At 50.2% G+C, this 19,493-nt stretch overlaps 1 protein-coding gene across 2 annotated transcripts in view; it reads left to right on the top strand.

Moving 5' to 3' along the window:
* LOC149363523 (uncharacterized) overlaps positions 1–3,564 on the top strand; it is a 481,039-nt gene extending 477,475 nt beyond the window's left edge. For both annotated transcript variants that reach the window (XM_089573521.1, XM_089573520.1), the window contains exon 7: positions 1,974–3,564. In XM_089573521.1, coding sequence (XP_089429647.1) covers positions 1,974–2,351 — 378 coding nt within the window. In that variant the 3' untranslated portion in view covers positions 2,352–3,564. The remainder of the gene's footprint in view (positions 1–1,973) is intronic.
* The last annotated feature ends 15,929 nt before the right edge of the window (positions 3,565–19,493 follow it).

Below are 19,493 nucleotides of genomic sequence, written 5' to 3'. Positions count from 1 at the left end.
TTTTGCGTTGAGTCGCGTGGGAGCGAGCGCGCAGAGGCGGCGTTGCATCGGACGTCCTGTCATGACGTGAGCTGCTTGCGTTGGTGGGACAAAGGGCGATGAAGAACGAGCCGAGGAGGAGGAACCCGCTAGCCCCGAACAATGCGCAGACCGAAGCCGCTGGCTGTGCACGAAGTTTTGGCGTGGGTCGAGAGTGAACGTTTTTCGTCGTGGCTGCTACACTGTAAGGCAGAAGGGACTAGAAATGGGAAGAAGGGTTTGCCCTTACGCTATACTAACAGCACTGCCGCGATCATTAGTCCCTAAAACAGGAACCAATAGTACCTTAAATACAAACTACAAAGTACTAGTTAGAAACGGTTAGTCCCTACACGATCTAGCGTATACAGTTCGTGGTGAGCATTGAGTGCTGTAAGTATTCCCGCTTTACCCGTTTTTGGGGTAGAGGTGGGATGCAAACTGCCACTGGCAAATGGCAATAAGAAAAAAAAGTTTGTTGTTAAACGTGCTGAAGGCTAAACTTCCGTTATTCAGAGCTCTTGCAAGTTGCTACTGGATCCCTGACTACTGTGCAGCAAACTGTGCCAGCTTGCGAGAAGGATAGCAGGAGCGCGGCTTTGGCTTCGTTTTTCATGTGCGCTTTAAAAGCTGGCACACTGAAGTGTTTCTCTGTGGTAATATGTACCGCCTGTATGTGTGATATTGGCATACGGTCTGCATTTATGATACGATAAGTGATATAAACGTTATCTAGCCCTCGGTTTCCGCAGAGCCTTTGAGATCTGACATGGGGATGTGCGACTTACACGCCTCAGGTATACAGTTGAGCCCACTTATAACGAACTTGATCGTCACGCGGCATTTGTTCGTTGTATCCAAAGTTCGTAGTAAGTGGACCACCTATAATACGGGCTAAAAGAGAAAGCGAGACGAAAGTTAACTTTATTTTTGAAAAAAGTCCGTGATGAATGTCTGCTTCTTCAAAGCTGATCGCATCACTGCCGTTTCTAATTTTTCCAGCGCGGTAATATGTTCATCGCCAAGGCCTCTGCTGCACACGAGTTCTTTAAGCGACGCGATGTAACCGATCGCGGTTGAAGCGTTCACAGCAACCGGCGGTAGAGCAGCATCCTCGTCATCGTCCTCGTCGGTCTCTGGGCAGTCAGGAAGGGCTCGCACTTCACGCACAATAACTTCGTCAGTGCATGGCTCCGCAATGTCGGCGTCATCATCAGCAGAAACGAAATCGTCCCAGGCAACGTCAGGTCCGGCCAGCTGCGTGTCAACGACGCGTTGCCAACGACGCGAGGGGAACACAAAGTGCGCGAAATTCGCCTGCCGCGGGTTCGCAGTCGAGCGAAACCGCGCCAAACACCGCCGGCTCGGTCAACTACGGGGGCCCGGCAGGTTCGCGTTCGCTCTAACCGAGTGTTGAGGCCACAACAGTTCGTTCTATGTGAGACACTGTGCCATTGCCCCAATATATATTTTGACGGTAGCACCGCCCTCGTTCGTACTAAGCGAGCGTTCGTTATATCTGCGGCTGTTATAAGTGGGCTCGACTGTACCTTCATCCAGCAACGCAATTCATATCTCTTTTTTATGTTTATGTATTGTTATTGGCGTGGGGTAGAACGTATTTTTCTTTTACCATTTTCACTTTGCACTTCTCCGAGGGTCATCCATGGACTGCCAGTAAATGTATAGTTTAGCACTCTAGATGCGTTGGAGGATAACAGCTTGAATTTAATTCAAATGCTTTTTTCTTTGTGAATATCTCGCTATAAATCATTTAGCCCGATGGCAGAGTAACCGAATTCACTGTTTACAAGTAGTCCTGGCGCGGGAATAACGTCATCTGGCGTAAAAAAGAGCAAAAAAAGTGGTTATTGTTGTTGTTGTCCTCACAATAATGGCGCGTGAAAAAAAGTGAGCAGTGCGCTCAAAGTGTGCCTCTTTTTCCACCCACGCAGAAATTCCGGGAGCAGTCGATCGACGGCACGAGTCTTCCGCTGCTGACCGAGGACCACCTGACCGTGTACATGGGCATGCGGCTGGGGCCCGCGCTCAAGCTGCGCACAACGCTGGCCAAGATGACCGGCCGCTGCACCGTCTGCATGCACTGCATCCACTGCCACGGCGAGGAGAACGACCGGCGCTCCACGTTCTCGGCGTCACCGGCCTCGTCCGCGGCTACGCCGGCGGCCAACGGCGGAGGCCCCTCCGCCGTGCCGCCCCCGGCCCCGGCGACTCCCGTGGCGGCGAGTACGCCTCCCGCATCGGGGGCCACCCCGTCCGCGACGCCCCCCATGACGTCGTCCGCCGCTCACTCGCCGGCGTCCAGCAAGTGAGCGTGCAAACGCCGCTCTTCGAGGCTCACTTCCACGTGTCCCCCAAGACATGTTTGTGCTCAAGGGACGGGGGCCGTGCTGCTGCCCACGTGTCGTGTGTGTGCGCGTACTGTTAGACCTTTCGGCACACGCCGCAGTCGCCACCAACGCCCTCCTCTACCCCAGTCACACACACTCCACAACTGCAGCCACACAACCACAAGTCAGGAGCAGCGCCAGGACTTTGTTGGACGGCAGAAACGCCGCTAGTGTCGGAGTCGAGGCGTCAGCGGCGGCGAGGACAGCCTTCAGCAGGACATTACAGTGAGCGCCGTCGGCTTTCCCGCGACACGTCGTCCCCCGCCCTATCCTTCATGCCGGGCCTTCATCCCGGGCAGCCTGCCGTTTGTCTTGTGACCACACAATGACGTTGCGTGCGCTCCCCGATCCAAGTGTTCCCATTTCGCGCCGTGTCCCTGCCACACACATCTCGCTGTGTACGCTTGAGTATCCCGTGATGGACTCGATCCTGGACCAGCCTGACGACGACGCCAGGAAGTCTCCCGAGAGCGCGTCGTCGCACTTGAAAGACAAGGAACGTATCGCCGGACTTAGTCCGCGCAGTGGACTCTCTTTCTCTCGAGTGACACCTGTTGTTCACCGATGAGTAGCTCGGTTTCGCATTTCCGGCGCAATCGTCGCATAGTCGTTGTCAAACATGTACTGTGCGTTCTCCGGGCACTGCTGGGGAGACCCGCACTGCAGCTGGGTCCCCTGGTCGATTCCCCGCAGCGCCATACCCTCTTCCCGCTCAGTGTACGTGTCTAATGCTGTGCTCGGAAGCACGGTGCCCTGCTTATTCTTTGTTCTGCTCGCAGATTAGCCGCGGCTGTGACGCACGACGATTGGGACGACTGCGCACCGCTCGTTCGGCCTCTGTTGTGTGGACTGTGGAGAGGCGCCCAATAATTTATTCAACCCGATCTCGGAGTTAGGAAAGCTCGCTATACCTCCCCTCTCCCTCTCTCGCTGTGAACAGTATATATCCATAGGGATCGCGCGTGCAAAAGAGAGAAAGGGAGAGAGAGGGGGAGACAGACGGATGGACAGACATAATTCCACAATCTTCCCCTGTATCCGCCGCTGGCCCTGTCAAAGTGCGTCAACTCTTCGCCCGTTTCTCTTGCGTCGATGTCGCGCGTGTCCGTGTCCGTGCGCACGGGTGTGTGCGGAAGTCCATGGGAAGAGGGGGGGGGTTACACGCGGGGACAGTGCGACATCGAGCGATGAGACGGCGATGTAGATGTCTGCGCCCGAGACTGTCGTGACTCTTGACAGGATGCAGTAGGAAGGACGGAATAATAACGTATACAGGAAGTTTGATCGCCAGTCGTGAGGACTGAGGAGAGTTGTATAACTCGATTTCTCCTGTGTGCGTGCGCGCGGTACGAGTCTCGAAAGACGAGGAATTAATAACGATGGTAATAATGATGATAATAATATTATTAATAATAATACGCTCGCGCACGTTGTTCAAGCTATGGGAGTGATGGACGGCATCATCACGCTGTGATCGCGAAATCTTTCGTCAGACCGAACGCGCTGCCATAAACGAGTGGCATGTAATAACGGTCTCCCTATTCATTCCACAGAGAAGAGAAGGAAGGAGGTGCAAAAAAAAAAAGACATCTCGTCCTTTGCTTGTCGGTTTTCTTTGTTCGTTTTCTTTTCTTTCTTACTGTACGTTTTTTTTTGCATCTTACGCTTTTCGGTTTTTATATCTGCGTTTTGTAAGTCAAGGGGTTTCCTCTATACTGTGTCTCGCGTGATGTGTGCGTGCGTGCGTGTGTTCACCACCTTTTCACTGCATGCGGCCGAAATCCCGAAGAAACGAGAAAAAGCCGTCATGTCGTCGTCTTCGCTGTACATTTACTTTGCGTGTGATGTCTGCATCTTTCTCGCTGTATGTTTCGGCGAGCGTGACGGCGATTTCGGTTTCGAGCTCTGCCTCGGAAAGATCGCGACCATCCGAGGAGGGATTCGAGAATCGCTTCATCAGCGCGACCTGTTCATTACTGTGTCTAGCCCGGTGTTCAGCAAACTATTCAGTAAAAGAAACTGTTCGGCTGACCACAAGCGTACCATTGCAAATCGTGTGTGCGTGTGAGATTTGCCTTTCACCCGTCCTGATTCCATCAGAGTTGTATGTCTTCGCAGCAGTCTCTTTTTTTTTTCATTTTTGTCTTTTTTTGGTTGTTCTTGTTCGCGTTTGGTGATCTCATTCTAGTCATAACCGATGCTGAAGTGACATATGTGAATTGTTTTACGAGAGCAAACGTGTGCTACTTTTTTATATGTGTGTGGTGAGCTAAAAGTTATTATTTTTCATAAAATCTAGAACATTCTACGTGCGTACCTTTTGAGTGTGGGGGGTCAGACAATAAAGACGTTTCTGTTCTTTGGTTTAATTCTATCGTGAAGTACATTCGGTAAGAAGTAGTGAAAAAAGGTCGACCTACGCCAGCTAATACGCTCACGAATGCTACAGCGGAATTCAATGACTGCGTTTAGGCGCTGGGAATTTATCGAGGGGGACTTTCTCCAAGTTCTGACCACACTTTGCATGGTTGTGATGAATGGCTTGGCGGCTAATATATATATTCGCATATTTATGTCTCACTCTTCTCATGTTTACCCCTGGTTTCTCTTTCAACCCGCTCTTCTTACTCACGTTCTATTTTCCCGAGTTACGGAAGAAAAGTAACCAAAATATGCGCAAAAAATTCATTTTTACTACTTTTCTCTGTCCTGCAAATGAATGGTGCAGGGACGCAATGCATTTTATTGACAGCTCTAAAGGTTACTGCATGACTCAATTTATTTTTGTTTTGATCGAACTTACGTTAGTTCATTTCTGCATACGAAAATAATGAGATTAAAGAAGCTTGCGGGGATACGGTGGCCGCAACTGGCAAAGAACAGGGTTAATTGGAGAGACATGGGAGAGGTCTTTGCCCTGCAGTGGGCGTAGTCAGGCTGATGAGGATGATAATACGAAAATAACACAGTTATGAATCCTTTCACATTGTTTGAACAGAACAATAAGTTGAGGTGGCGGTGCGGCAGATATTGCTTCCATGAAATGCATACGAGCTGGCAATAATGGGCGCGAATGAATTTTCAACTAGCCCTCATAAGAGACAACATTGATGCGCTCATAGCATTTTTCACCTGTGCCGTTAAAAGTGCACTACTTTACCATCTGTTTTCGAAATGGCGTGCGAATGCAGCTTTGATGGGTAATTTGATGGGTAATTTGATCAGAGTAAACCTAGAATGGCGCATTCACCATACTTGGCAGATAAGAACCGTTCTAACCTTCTTTCTCATCTTTCGAGGGATTAGGGGGTGCACGAAAACGATTGCAGTGTTGTTTTTTTGAGCGCGGTGCAGACTCTGTTGTTCCTTGAAAATGATCTGTGTGTCTGTGTGCGGTTGTTTTACATTACACCATTTTTTTTTAGGGAACAGGGGGGGGGGGGGGGGGGGCTGTTTGTGGAGCCCACCCGCCGAGCGGGGTTTGACTTTTTGCCTCTTCTGTTTTCTATCTCTATCTCTCTTTTCGCTACGAGAAAGAAGCCATTTTAGGGGGTTTTGTTTGTGTTCTTAGCGTGGGGGTGAGTTGTGTCGCTCCCCGATATGAAAGATGGAAGTTTTTAATATATTGAGTACCTCTATTTAAAGATGACCCGGATGTAGGTTTCATTGCAGAACTCTGTACATACCGATGTATATTGCATGTAAAATCAAGGTTCGAGAGATAAAAACGTCGTCTACCCGTGAAAAAAAGAGACTTGTCTGTGTGTTTCTTTCCGTTCGCCTTTCACTGACTGCATGCTTTTTTAGTCGAAAGACTGCCTTTGCGGAACTGTTCGTTGTCATTGTGTATTATACAGTGTGTATTGCGCGAATGAACACTTTTGTTCAACGTCTTCGTTCGTTTGCACACTACCCATGATATAAGGAACCTGTATTACTCACTAGACTGATTGTTAGCAAAATAAGGCTAATACCAAAATACAGATTGCCCCCAAATTGTCCGAACTGGTACAGTCTTTGTCAAAAGTAACCAGGCTGCATGGCTTGCTTGTAGCTTGTATAGTGGAGCCCTTGTGGCTTTCCTAAAGCTCAAAAGGTGTTGGAAGGTAAGAAGACCCCCAGACCCTTCATTTTACGACCATTTCAGCTTCAGAGAAGCTGCAAGGGCTCCATTGTACGAGCGAGAAGCAAACCATGCAGCCTGGTTACTTTTGACAAAGACTGTACATCTCGAAACTGGAAGAGAAGAGGAAATATCCTGGGAAGAATGGTTAAGGGGTAATTCCCATGGGCGTTAGTAACAGCTGCTGCTGCATAAACTGGAACAGCTATCTTCAGCCTCTTATTACAATACTGCTGGCCGGTCCATATGTTCGGTGTGGCACCCTGGGATTTATAAGTGACTCAGAAGACTGCCCGCTCTTTCTGAATTTCCTCACATGAACAGTATACAGTCGACAGTAAAAGTTTGTGGGATGCACGTGGTCGAGAAAAAGATTATGTACACCTGCCTCACGACCTGGTCGCATGAAATCAGTACCAACAAATGGAGTATGCACGTACCCTCATACCAGCTGGCAGTTCAGGCGATTGGCTCACTTCGATGCGTCTGAGCAAACTTTTTTTTTCTGCATACCCAAATCTCATAAACGTTTGCTGCCAACTGCACATGATTCAGCGTCTCACATATATGTTGAAGGACGTTTCCGGCCTGCTATGACGCACAGTGTCGGTACTCAATGCGACAAAATGCCGTGAAACGAGTGGCGTTTAGGATAAGAAAAAAAAAAAAAGTATTTGGAAAAAGCAGGCCGCACTGTTAGAAAAATTAATATAGGTTTGCTAGGGCGACAAACTCTTGAAATGATCATGGCCGACTGAGCAACCGGCGGTGGCTAAAGAATGGCTGCAACAATATAATTGCCGTTGTCCACCCCTTTCATTACAACGCACCATCCTGCATCTATCAACGTATTCTCTTGCCGACTTGACATTCAAGCATCAAAAGCCTTGATATTATACACGAGGGTAACGAAAATACGGCGGCCCCTGGTTTCTTATACCAACGAGTAGCAAGATATCAACGCGTATATGAGCTTTTTTAATGAGCGAGCCGTTGAACTGCGCTCATTAAGCGTTGCCAGCGTTGACACTCGCAGTGGCATATCTGCTGGCTTCTGTGTATACTGCTTCCGACAGGCGAGGGACGATTGATGACATCGCCGTCAGCGGTAGCCAGAAGCGCGGGCTTTATCATCTATCACCGCGAGCGATGAAGCAATCAAAGCGGCTCTTTCGATTCATTTCGTCCGCTCGCCGAAACGTCTCCCCTGCAGAGGCAGAACGAGCGAGAAAACGGCCAGCGCCAACGCAAGGCTGCGCTCTCGGGCCGTGTCCTGCGTCTTCGTTCGACGAGTGCGCGACGTTGGCGCAGCGACAACCGGCAATTACGGCCAAGCCCACGCTTCTGGTATGCCGCCGCCGCCGCCGCCGCTGTGGCAAGGCAGGCTGGCTACCAGGGATGCCGCAACCCACGTGCTCGGGAGTGGCCGGCAACTCATCATGCGGAGGACCACGACGGCGAACGCAACCTAGCGGCCGTGAGCCACAACACCGCACGCCGCGTGCTCTGCTCTGGAAAAAAAAAAAGAAAGAAAGACCAGCCAGAGAGAAAGAAAGAACAGCCAGAAAGAGGAGGAAAAGAGAGAGAGAAAAAAAGAAAGATTGCGGCGATAGCCTGAGGGTGCTTTTTCGCGCCACAAGTGGTCCGGCTGGCGCTAGGAGACCGTGTCACTTTTACGCGTCTCTCTCTCTCTCTTTTTTTTTTCAGCGTTTAGAATATCGATCTTTCGGTGAGCGGATTATACTCCTTGTAAGCGCCTGACTTAACTCTAATAGCGGTGGCGGTAAGCTCTTCGTTTGCTGAGTGCTGCCAGAGGAACTTAGGAGGAGAGAGAGGCGACCACCTCTGGCGTTTTGTCCCGACTGTGCGTAGCCTGCCTGTGCCTTGCTTGAATCCCATCGCTTGTAGCCGGCCGCTAATTAAAAGTGCTGTGAGGAAGCGGGGATGGCGGGTGCTGCAGATGTTAGATAAGTTGCCCTGCTGCACTGCCGCTACATATATATAAACCCGTTTCTTTTTACGAACTGTCATCGTTAGGGACTCGAATTACAACCGTTGACAGACAGTGTAGAAGTCAGCCCGCAGGCACTATCGTATACTGCACCGCTATGACGTAACCAGTGCTACTTTGTTGAGGAGGGTGGGGGAGTCAGTTTTGTTTTCTTTTCTGAAGAATCGGAAAGCAGTTCGTTGGCGTATATTAGAACGGGTACATCTAAAAAAAAAAGAAAACAAGATCTCCGGGGCTCTGATGATGTAGTGAATTAGCAACTGTTTGGGTGCTCTCAGGCTTATATTAACTCTGTGATGTGGCCTAGGGGAGATAAGTCGAGATTAAACACGGAAAGTCTAATAGCCGGGTGATTGGAGAAAGCACACGTAACTTAGTGACGGCCTTTGATTGCTCACATCATTAGTGTAGGCACACATAAAGCGTCGATCAGTGGCCGTGTACTCTGCGATGTCAGTGCACGTTAAGGAACCTCAGGTGGTCGAAATTCCCGGAACCCTTCACTACGGCGTCCCTCATAGCCTGTGTTGCTTTGGGACGTTCAACCCCTATAAAGCATACAACATAAACCATAAACCAATCTTCCTTTTCTCCTGGACAAGGCACGCGTTTGCAGGATTCAAATTGGAGCAGCAAAAGAAAATCTCTCTTGATATATTCTCATTGCTTTAAACGAGCTAAACGGCTGCCGCGGTGGCTTAGTGGTTATGATGCTCGGCTGCTGACCCGAAAGACGCGGGTTCGATCCCGGCCACGGCGGTTGAATTTCGATGGAGACGAAACTTTAGAGGCTCGTGTACTGTGCGATGTCAGTGCACGTTAAAGAACCCCAGGTGGTCTAAATTTCCGGAGCCCTTCACTACGGCGTCTCTCATAGCCTGAGTCGCTTTGGGACGTTAAACCCCATGAACCAAACCAAACGAGCTAAATAAGCACTGCACAGGGGCTAGAAAAACGAAAACCTGATTCCCTATAATGGCCAACGTTCCCGGGCCAAACTTTTGAGCATTGAAAAATTGTAAGATACTCTTGCGGAATTATTGAAGGTAATGGTTCACTCTTCTGATGTGTAACAAAATCTTTTAACGTGTTTCCATCGATCGCATCGAGCAATTAAGACTGCCATAGAAAACCAACGGGGAACGCTTTTGACAATAGCAAAAATGATAGGGGCAAAAAAAAAACAACAACAAAAACATGCGAGGCTGCCGTCGGGCGGTCTGCGGATATATTTATTGATATACTGACATCTTACGTTACATGAAAAAATTGCGTCCATAAAGTGCTTCCCCCTCAAAAATGCTTTTGTCCAGAATTTAGAGTATGAACTGTCTTGCCACGTTGATGTGTCCTGCCACTTCAACCTGCTATTTGCTACCTATCCAAACAGTCATCTGATCGGCAATCTACACTTGATCAGTAACCTGCGCAGTGTTTATCAGCAGCATAAAGCAGTGCTAGCAAAATAGCTAACCTTTAACACGTAATAATGGAGATACTGGTTAACAGGCGCATTTTTTTTTTTTTTTTGCCTTTGCATGCCCAAGAAATGCAGTCGGCAACGTGCGCACTACCTCAATTTCTCACTCTCTCTTACCTCACTCCCTCTCAACGCGAGGCTTCATCGTAGCGCCCCCCACAGGCAACAAAAAGAAACAAAAATGGGAGCCGAAATGAGGTGGTCGGCGCTGTTTGTAGTACTATAACGCGCCACATGAGCCTCCCTTGCACGACCCGAGCGCAGTACACACACAGTGCATGGTGAATGCACACACCTTGACCGGCCCATCCCTTCAACGAGCAGAGAGAAGTGAACGAACTGGCCTCTTCCCCGGAATACTCCCGCTGCTGAACGAAGAGGGTTCGCCGCCGCAGATGTTCTATAATACAAGCTGCAGCCGCCGCCACGGCCCCATCATGCTTTGCGGGATCGCGAGGATGAGTCGACGCAATTTGCACGGGCGCTCCCTGTGCGAGAACAGGCGCGAGCCGAAGCCAACACAGCCACAGCCGCGACCGACCGGACCCGGGGAAAAGGAACGGCGCTGTACTAGAGGAGCGGGCAGGTCGGAGGTCTGCTCAACTGGTGCCCCGCAGGTGGTCGATAATTCATTTCCGAGCTAGAGGGGACCCCGCTTATAGGTAGAGCGACTGCGCGGAGTTCGTATAGAGTTCGAGAGCTGCCCACGCTCGTGCGATGCGCGCGTAAGCGTCGTACACACGCTTGTGGAGAGGTATATATGTATAAGAGGGGAAAAACGAGGCCGATGGAGAAGAATGGAGTTGAAGATAGGAACGCAATACTTGCGCTTGCGATACTACCTATATACTATGTCCGAATGTCCACATTCAGGTCGCGGTAGACTTCGCCCAAATTTTAAGTCGGAGTTCGCCTGTATTTTCAAAGACCCGGCCGGAGAAAATAATCTGTAACTAGTTGGCCGGGTACTTCGCTTAGGGTGGCACAAAGTTAGTTTTGATTGCTTATGGACAGGTTATGGTTGGCTTTGCGGGTGAGTGATTTTCGGCAGAACGTTCCGTGGCGGTTGTAAAGGAGTATGAAGAGATGCGACTCAGAAACTGACTTTCGGTGAGAACCGCGCCCGCGTGAGTGGCAAGCTCTGCAACTGTGCATAGCAATCAGCATTTCAATTATTAAGCATTATTTGCTTTATTAAGCATACTGATTCCACGCTGAGGCTAACCTTGAAGAAACGCCGCTCATGAATATCTGCGACTCCGAAGGTCGCTGAAAGGGATTTGTTAAGTACTGAACCTTCGCTGGCTCTAAGTTCTTGTTGACAAACCTGTGGCACTCTGAACTGATAAAACATTGATATCGGAGCACGAGATAAGTGTGTCTTCCTTTTGCATGCCTTATAAGCGGCGCGTAACGAAGTTTATGCATGCCGTAAAAGCCAGTTAGTAATGTTGCCCACGCGTAATGGCGTTTCATACAAAGCGACATTCTCCACTTTATGTGGCACAATGCGCCATAAAATGTACTAGACGAAAGCGCACCGTGCTTACCTCCTGCTGATCAGCCGTGGGGGCAACACCGCGCGCTCCGAGACCAACGCAAAGTGGAGCCAACGCGCCCCCGAACACGCCCTTTCCAACAGCGCTTGCAACTGCACGGCGGAGACTACACACGCCCACAACCTTTCCGTTTCTTCCTATTAGCGTCCTCTCCTTTTACTTCTCCATCCGTTCTCTTTGTACTTGTTTTTAGTTGTTGTTTCTCTCTTTTCTTTCTTCACGGATCGCCGATACAACCGAGCTTTCATTGAAGCGAATTCCGAAGGAAGTCGACCCCCGCTGTTGCTGGTGGGAGCAGCTGAAAGATGAGATAGAACAAGGCAGTAAAATGGGCCGGGAAAGAGCGATGAACTGAAGTACTTCCACTGTGTGGTTAGCTGGCTCTGTCTGTGCAGTTTAATATAAACTCGGGCCCAGCTGCTTTTAAAGGCGTTCTCCTAGGAGGAACATTGCGTTTACAGGCGCTTGGATGCTATTCGTATGCTGGTTGGAATACGGAATATTCGAGGCTCTGATCCTTGATAGCGGTATGCTGCTGTCGGCGTTGGTGTAGGCGATGAAAAGACTTTCGAAGGCTGGAAACACGTGATGAAGCAACTTGTTGTGCGTGATGACACTTTTGTGAAAGTGCCGTGCTCTAGACGCAGATTGTCTTAAAAAAAAAAAAAAAAAACTTTATAATTTGCTTGAACTTATGATCAGCTATTCCAAAGAACAGTATAAATGTATAATACAAGGATTGTTGATTGGTTTGGTTTATTGGGGCTTAACGTCCCAAAGCGACTCAGGCTATGAGGGACGCCGTAGTGAAAGGCTCATGAAATTTTGACCAACAGGGGTTCTTTAGCGTGCACTGACATCCTAGTCGAAATCAAGAGGAAGAAGTGGGTTTGGGCAGGGCATGTAAAGCGAAGGCAAGATAACCTTAAGAATAACGGAGTGCATTCCAAGGGAAGGCAAGCGTAGCAGGGGCGGCAGAAAGTTAGGTGGGCGGATGAGATTAAGAAGTTTGCAGGGATAGGGGGCCCGCAACTGGCAAAGGACAGGGTTAGTTGGGGAGACATGGGAGAGACCTTTGCCCTGCAGTGGATGTAGTCGGGCTGATGATGATGGTGATGATGTCCTGGAGAAGTCAGCAAGCAACATGAGTCGCCAGATTTCCAATGCCACTAAGATAAATGTTTTAGTTCATTTAAATAAGCGCTACTTTAGTCAGGTATTGAACTCTTTGTATTTTCCTACAAAACGCAAACAAGCAAAGGGGGACAGCACAGACCAACACGAAGCTATCGCACGTATTCGTCACCGACTAAGATCACGGAAGGAGACCACCAAGTTCGCCTGACAGTGTTCGAAACGCTCGTTGAGTACGGAACACATTTGAGCGAGGTAACAATGAATAAGCCAACAAGGAATGTAGTTACGTTCGAAATGATGTCCCAAGATGCGCACATCTTTCCTTATACAGATATACAGAAGTCAAGCGCAGAGGCGCACAGAACAACAGGTACGATTTCAGGACAATACCAGGCAGCCCGAGGGGCCGTGTGGGCCTCAAGATCTCGCCGTGGCGCGGACCATGCATCCACGTAGCTGCGGAGCAACTATCGGCTCGCATATCGGGGGGACAACTCTTACCCCGCACGGTCATTACGGGCGTCCGGTGCACAGCCTGTTGTTACGGGCGGCGAGGGCAGGGGGGTGGGGGTGGGAAGGTTGCAATATACATACGGACACACTGCGCGGCCGGGCCGCCGCAATCTCGCCGGCACCGCTGTGGTGCTCCATTTCGGCCCCGTAGCAAGCGTGAAGAGAGGAGCCAACCCCTCGCGCGCCGGACCCCTCAATGGCCGGGCAGGGCCGCGCGCGGTAGACGCACCGTGACCCCCGCAAGACCTCGCCGGCCGTCCCAGCGTCGCGGACACACCCAGTGTGCGCCACAGGCCAGCCACGCGGTGGTTTCTGGGAGCCCACGAGCGAGCATCTGCCCAGATGCCATCGGAGGTCGACGGCTGTGTGTGCCCGCTGTCGGCCAAACTGCGCCGACAGCGGACCGAAAGCGAAAGGCTGCTGCTGCTCTCCAACCTCCCCCTTTCCCCCTCCGTCTTCAGAGAGCTATCTGACCAGGAGTGGCCGAGGCGGGGACGGCTACGCTTCATCGCCAGGGAGCGGTCGCGCCCTGCTGCAACTGCAAGGGAGCGCGCGCTCTTTTGCCCTGTCTGGCCGCCCGCCGTACAGGACGACTATCATCGTTGCGCGCGAAACTTTCCTTCTCCTTACATCGACCACCACTACAACCACCACCTCTTTGGCGGTGGTGGCGATGGCTGCCTAAGCGGGCCTAACCCACGGGCCTCGCCCGCCCACCTCCGAGTTTGTGCCCCGTTGTCTTGACCGGTGCCCGTTCTTGCGGAGAAAACAAGAGCGCCGTCGCTGCTGCTGCTGCTAGAAGCATTAGGCTCGCCCATGAATATACATGAACTGTCTCTTCCAGCGCTGCCGCTTTCAGCGGCTGCTGTGCCGTTCGTTCGTGCTCTCTCCGTGGCCGCTTCAAGACTTGGGCTTGGGCCTCACGTACGCGTGATGGCTCGCCGAGTGTGCGTTCTTTGGGGAGAGGTAGAAAGAGATAGAGCGGAAGAGGCGTCTGGTGCTGTCTGCTCGGCTGTGGCCGCCATACAAAGCGAGAGGTCAAGGGTGGTTCGGTTGAGATGCGATATGCGTTGCGAGCCGCGCCGGGTCCATCTTCCTGGTGAGCTGTACGGAGCGCGTGCCATACACGCCCTGTTCCATCAGCGGCGAGGCCGACCTTGCCACTCTCCGAACCGTACGATTGCGTGCGGCCGCTGAGTAGATATACGCGACACGAATTCTCCTAAGTGCGCGGAGACTGGAGCAGCGCCGATGACATATGCGCAGGTGCTTAAGTTCAAGGCTGGGTGTCGTGCACATGGTTCGTCGAAGGGCATAGATATAGATTCGCGAAATGAATTGCTCTCGATGTTACGCTAGAAGGCAAGAAAACGGTTGATCTATGAGGGGGACTAATTGTGGCTGATGCCCCTTTGCTTGAGGGGCGGCACCTATGACTGCGGTCGATCAATTAGACTTCAGAGGACAAATTTTTGTTGCACTTTCCTCCCTTTTGGCTTGGAGGGTAGCTGCCGACCTCCAGAAGAAATGAAAAAGTGCGTTAAACTCACTCCGCAGTGGTACAGTGGCCATTCTTTAATTACAGCAACTTTCGTGACAGTATAGTTGAGAGCTACCGTTAAAAAAATTACGTTGTTCTGCTGCAGTAAGCTAACAGGGGGCCTCTCCGGAGTAAATGGAACTGACGTCGTACGTAGTAACACGGCGGCAATGTTGCCATAGTGGGCCTGTGCACTGAATGTCATGCGGACTGGGTCTTGCATGGCAACCCTCGGTAACGTTCAGTGCCAGTTTGGTACATTAAGGCCTGGGCCGCAACAAGCCATGTGGGGGTGCTGTCAGTTGTAGGTATACCGTCTCTTTACCACGGGGGGAGGCGGTGAGAACTCTTGGAGGTCTTATATGGTGGTTGTCTCGCATTCCTATAATGCCTGTATTGGTTGCAAGAGAAAAAAAGCCGCATTGAACACTGATCACCTTGAAGTAGCGACAAGCTGTAGCATATATGAAGAGGAAGTATAGACGGCACGAATATGATACGGAAAATCAATGACCGAGAGTCCCTTCATGTAACGGGGCGGATTTCGGGAGAAGATGAGCATAGCATGAAGCAGCTGATAGTCAGGTGGGCAGGTGAGAGACGAAACTTTGCGTGCATAAGGTGGCCACAACTGGTACAAGATAGGCTTGATTGGTGATCTCCTTTACCCTGCAGTGGACGCAGTTATTCCGCTGGTGATGGTGATGATCGTACACCGGTCCTTTCTAGGTTAGATGAGGTTACAGCTATTCACTTCCTAGTGTGCTCAGTCGCCCACTCAAACATACACGGAAGCAGCGTAAAATTGAAATGGAAATCGAGATCAGGAGGCGTAGGCTAGAAGCATCTTCATTTTTCGCTCCTATAGGTCTGTGCCTTAAAACAAAAAAATGAGTCGAAAAAAAATTAACGGTGTCTGGTTAGCGGGCGTCTCGCGCCATCTCCCATCTGGCGGATGATGGCATCTCAGACTGAGCGTTAACCTTATAACGCGCTACTCTTTTCAAGATCAGCTCTCCGGCATGACACTCTCGGGCGCGCTATTTAAAAATAGGCTCGACCGAAGTGGGCGGTGGGTTAAGGGGGGGGGGTCTATATAGAGCCATTAAGAAGAAGAAGAAGAAGAGGCGAAATCGGCAGGCGAGGACGGCACGGATTAAAACAAAAGAGTCAAAGACAAGGGGGACCGGCCTTCCTGGAGCCTCGGCGGTCGTCCAAAGTGGACGGAAATCAACGCAAAGTGTTCTCCCTGCTGGACAAGGCAGCGGAGGCGAAGCAGAGATCTGGAGCAGCGATGCAGGTCAGGCCCGGCTCGTTACTCTGCCCGACTCGGCGGCCAGCAACACTCGCCGCCTCTGCGGCCACCATCGCGGCGCTCTTTAACCGGCCGACCGGAGCCCGCGTGCAGCCGCGATTGAGCAGTTATCGGCCGTGCTCTCTCTCTCCCTCCCTCTCTCCGCCCCTCACCTTCCTCCCCCACCACCTCCCCTCTATGTGTGGGTATACCTCCACAACCACGACCACACAGCGGACTCTGTAGCTCCTTTGTCTCAGGGCAAGTGGCGAACGAATGGGAGACAAGGTGCCCGGCACGCGCGCACACTCTGGGAGTGGACGGCCATTTGTCTAGAGATCATTGGGCGGGATACACGGGGTTTTAAAGCTGTTACTTTGAAGTCACGTATTTTGCACTCTCCGTTTGCATTGAATTATCGGCGCTGAGAATGTTGACGTTATACCGGGACTGGCTACAAGCCAGCAGTTCCTTGCAAAGAAATTCACAACATGAATACGGTGGTTTTCCCCCTAGTTTCCCGCGAGCTAAAGGCGCAAAAGACATCACACGAGAACAAAGAAACGATGAAATATCATCATTCAGTACTCTTTGAACAGAAATATATAATGCTATTCATTTGAGAGCGGCAATGCAATAGAGAGCATAGAAGGATGCTGTACGAACGAGTACTACAAACTCGTCAAACTCGCCTTATGTAAGTATGGCGGGGGTGGGCGGCATTTTTTATTATTTCTACATGATAGTGCAGACCCTTTTTGGTCCAAGCACGGAGGGCAAAAGCAAATTACAAGAAATGGTTACAGTGCATTGCTTACATACATACACATATGTTTAAAATTTATGCATGCAGATATAAAAGCACTCCGAGATACATCTTCGTTAGATCTAAATAATCATAAATGAAAGTTTCAGAAGGGCATTCTCAGTGGTTAAAAGACATTGGTAATGGCCTCTTTGAAGTTAGCACACGTAACAATTTGTTCAGGTAGTGAGTTCCAATCACTGATTGTTTTAGGAAAAAATGAAAACTTATGGGAATTGGTTTCTAATGCTCAAGGCCTTGACACATGTCGCTGTTTCTGCTTTACTTTTAGCGTGAGTTCTCCAATTTCAGAGACGCATATCTCGTTTCATGGGGCTATAGTTTAACCGAGGCAATTTATTATCATCAACGAATGAAAATGTAAACCAATGGTTCCAGGTTGTGATATGATTCTCTGCGCTTGCTGAAGGATGGAAAATATGATGGAGCGGATGGATGACGACAGCGGTGGAAACCTATGAGAAAACGTTGCTTCAGTTCCTGTGCACCGAATGCGTTGACTATGTTTTATTTGCATGTGTACGTAATCCGAGTAGGTCGATTACCGACCTTTGTCAATTGTAATCACTGGGATCCGTGCGAAGCGCTGAACCGGTTTGCTTTTTTCACAATCTGTCATTGCTCAAAACTATGCAAACCTCTATCGCCATGTCGACAGTGACCAAGGTCACCTGCTTCACATGAGCAAGAATGGCGCATTATTGCCGCCTACTATGGCACAGAGCTCTTTGATTGCACTAGATACGAATGAAAAGGATAGGATAATAGGATAGAATAACTTTATTAAGCTCTAGCGAAAGTGTTTTTATGCAGTTCGGATGAGTCGATCTCAGCAACGGTCGGTTGCCCCTATATTCCAGGGCTCTGCTGGATGCTGCCGTCAGCTGAGCTCGCCGTATCAGACCGATCTGGTCATCGCGGCAGTCGCTGGAGAGCAGACCCTCCCATTGCTCCGCACTTTGGTTTGGTATAACTGGGACGACGTCGACTTTTTGCCATGCCTGTGTTGTGTGATACAGTGTAGGTTTTTCATGGCACCCCGGACAATTGTGCCCGTAAAGTGTGGGTTGAATTTTACTTAGTGGGTTTAGGTTTGCGTATGACCCCGTTTGTAGTTGTCTCCATGCGACAGCCTCTTCTTTGTTACGAACTTTGCTTGAAAACCTCGCTACTTCCTGCTGCCACTTCGCGGAGATTAGCAGCTTGAGGCGCCAACTGGTCGCGGTAAACAAAAACTGTCGCCGTGATAACTATGGCTTGGTTTAGCTCGGAATCTACCTTGTGGGCTGTTATATACGAGGTCTGTTAGAAAAGTATCCGACCTTCGGCCTTTGAAAAAAAACTTGCATAACTGGAGCGTTGCAAACCTAGTCATCTTTAAAGTAGTCTACTTGGGACTCCACACACTTCTCCCAGCGGTGCTGCCATTGTGGGAAGTATTCCGAAAAGGTCCTTTTCGGAATGGAGTTTAGCTCAGCTGTCGTTGCAGCCATAATGTTCTTCCTTGTCTGAAATCGCGCTCCTTTCAATGGCCTTTTGATTTTGGGAACCAGCCAGAAATCGCAGGGGCCATATCAGGACAGTAAGGAGTCTGTTGAACTACAGGAGTCTGGTTTTTCACCAAAAAATCTGATTCGAGTGCGAGGAATGTGCAGGAGCATTGGCGCGATGGGTGCGCCAATTTCCTGTTGACCTCAGCTCCGGGTTCTTGCGCCGCACAGCATCACGTAGGCAACGGAGGACATCCCTGTAGTACTCTTTGGTCATTGTTTGACCCTGTAGAGTGCGTACTCGTGGTCTGCCACACAGAGGGTGTCAAAGAAAGCAGTCAGCATCACTTTCACATTGCTGCGCAATTGGCGGGCCTTCTTAAGTCTTGGTGACGTGGAATGCTTCCACTCTGACGACTGGGATCTGGTTTCCGGGTCGTACCTGTACACCCAAGACTCGTCACTAGTGATTATGATGTTGATGAAGTCGGGGTCACTGTTTGCGTAATCCAGCATGTCCTGTGAGACTTCAACACGAAGCTGCTTTTTCTCCACCGTGAGCAGCTTCGGCACGAATTTCGCCGCAACTCTCTCCATGGCCAAATCTTCGGTGATAATGGAATGTGCGGAGAAATTGCTCATGTCCACTTCTTCCTCAATTTCTCGGATAGTCACGCGACAGTCCCGCATCACCATAGCGTTCAGTTCGGCAATGACCTCGTCATTTTGGCATGTTGATGGCCGATTGGAGCGTGGCTCGTTCTCCACCGATGTGCGGCCATATTTAAAACAATTGTAACACTGCTTAAACTGTGTGCTGCTCATAGCATCTTCACCGAAAGCCGTCTGAATATTTCGAATGGTTTCCACTCAGCTGTCGCCAAGTTTATGGCAAAATTTGTTGCAGTAGCGCTGCTCCTTTCACTCCGCCATTTTCCTTGCAATAAAAAACCGACGAGAGCACTGCACACTGCCTCACTCAAACGCTGCTTCCCAGCGACTGACGCCATCGGCAGGCGGGAAAAAATTCATGCATGCGCATGAAGGTTCAAGGTCGCCTGATGCAAGTGCGCTTGTCTAATATCCATCAG

The sequence above is a fragment of the Amblyomma mixtum genome, chromosome 2 (assembly GCF_055824585.1).
Source record: "Amblyomma mixtum isolate Tamu chromosome 2, ASM5582458v1, whole genome shotgun sequence".
Taxonomy (NCBI): domain Eukaryota; kingdom Metazoa; phylum Arthropoda; class Arachnida; order Ixodida; family Ixodidae; genus Amblyomma; species Amblyomma mixtum.
This window is presented reverse-complemented; position numbering and strand designations above follow the sequence as displayed.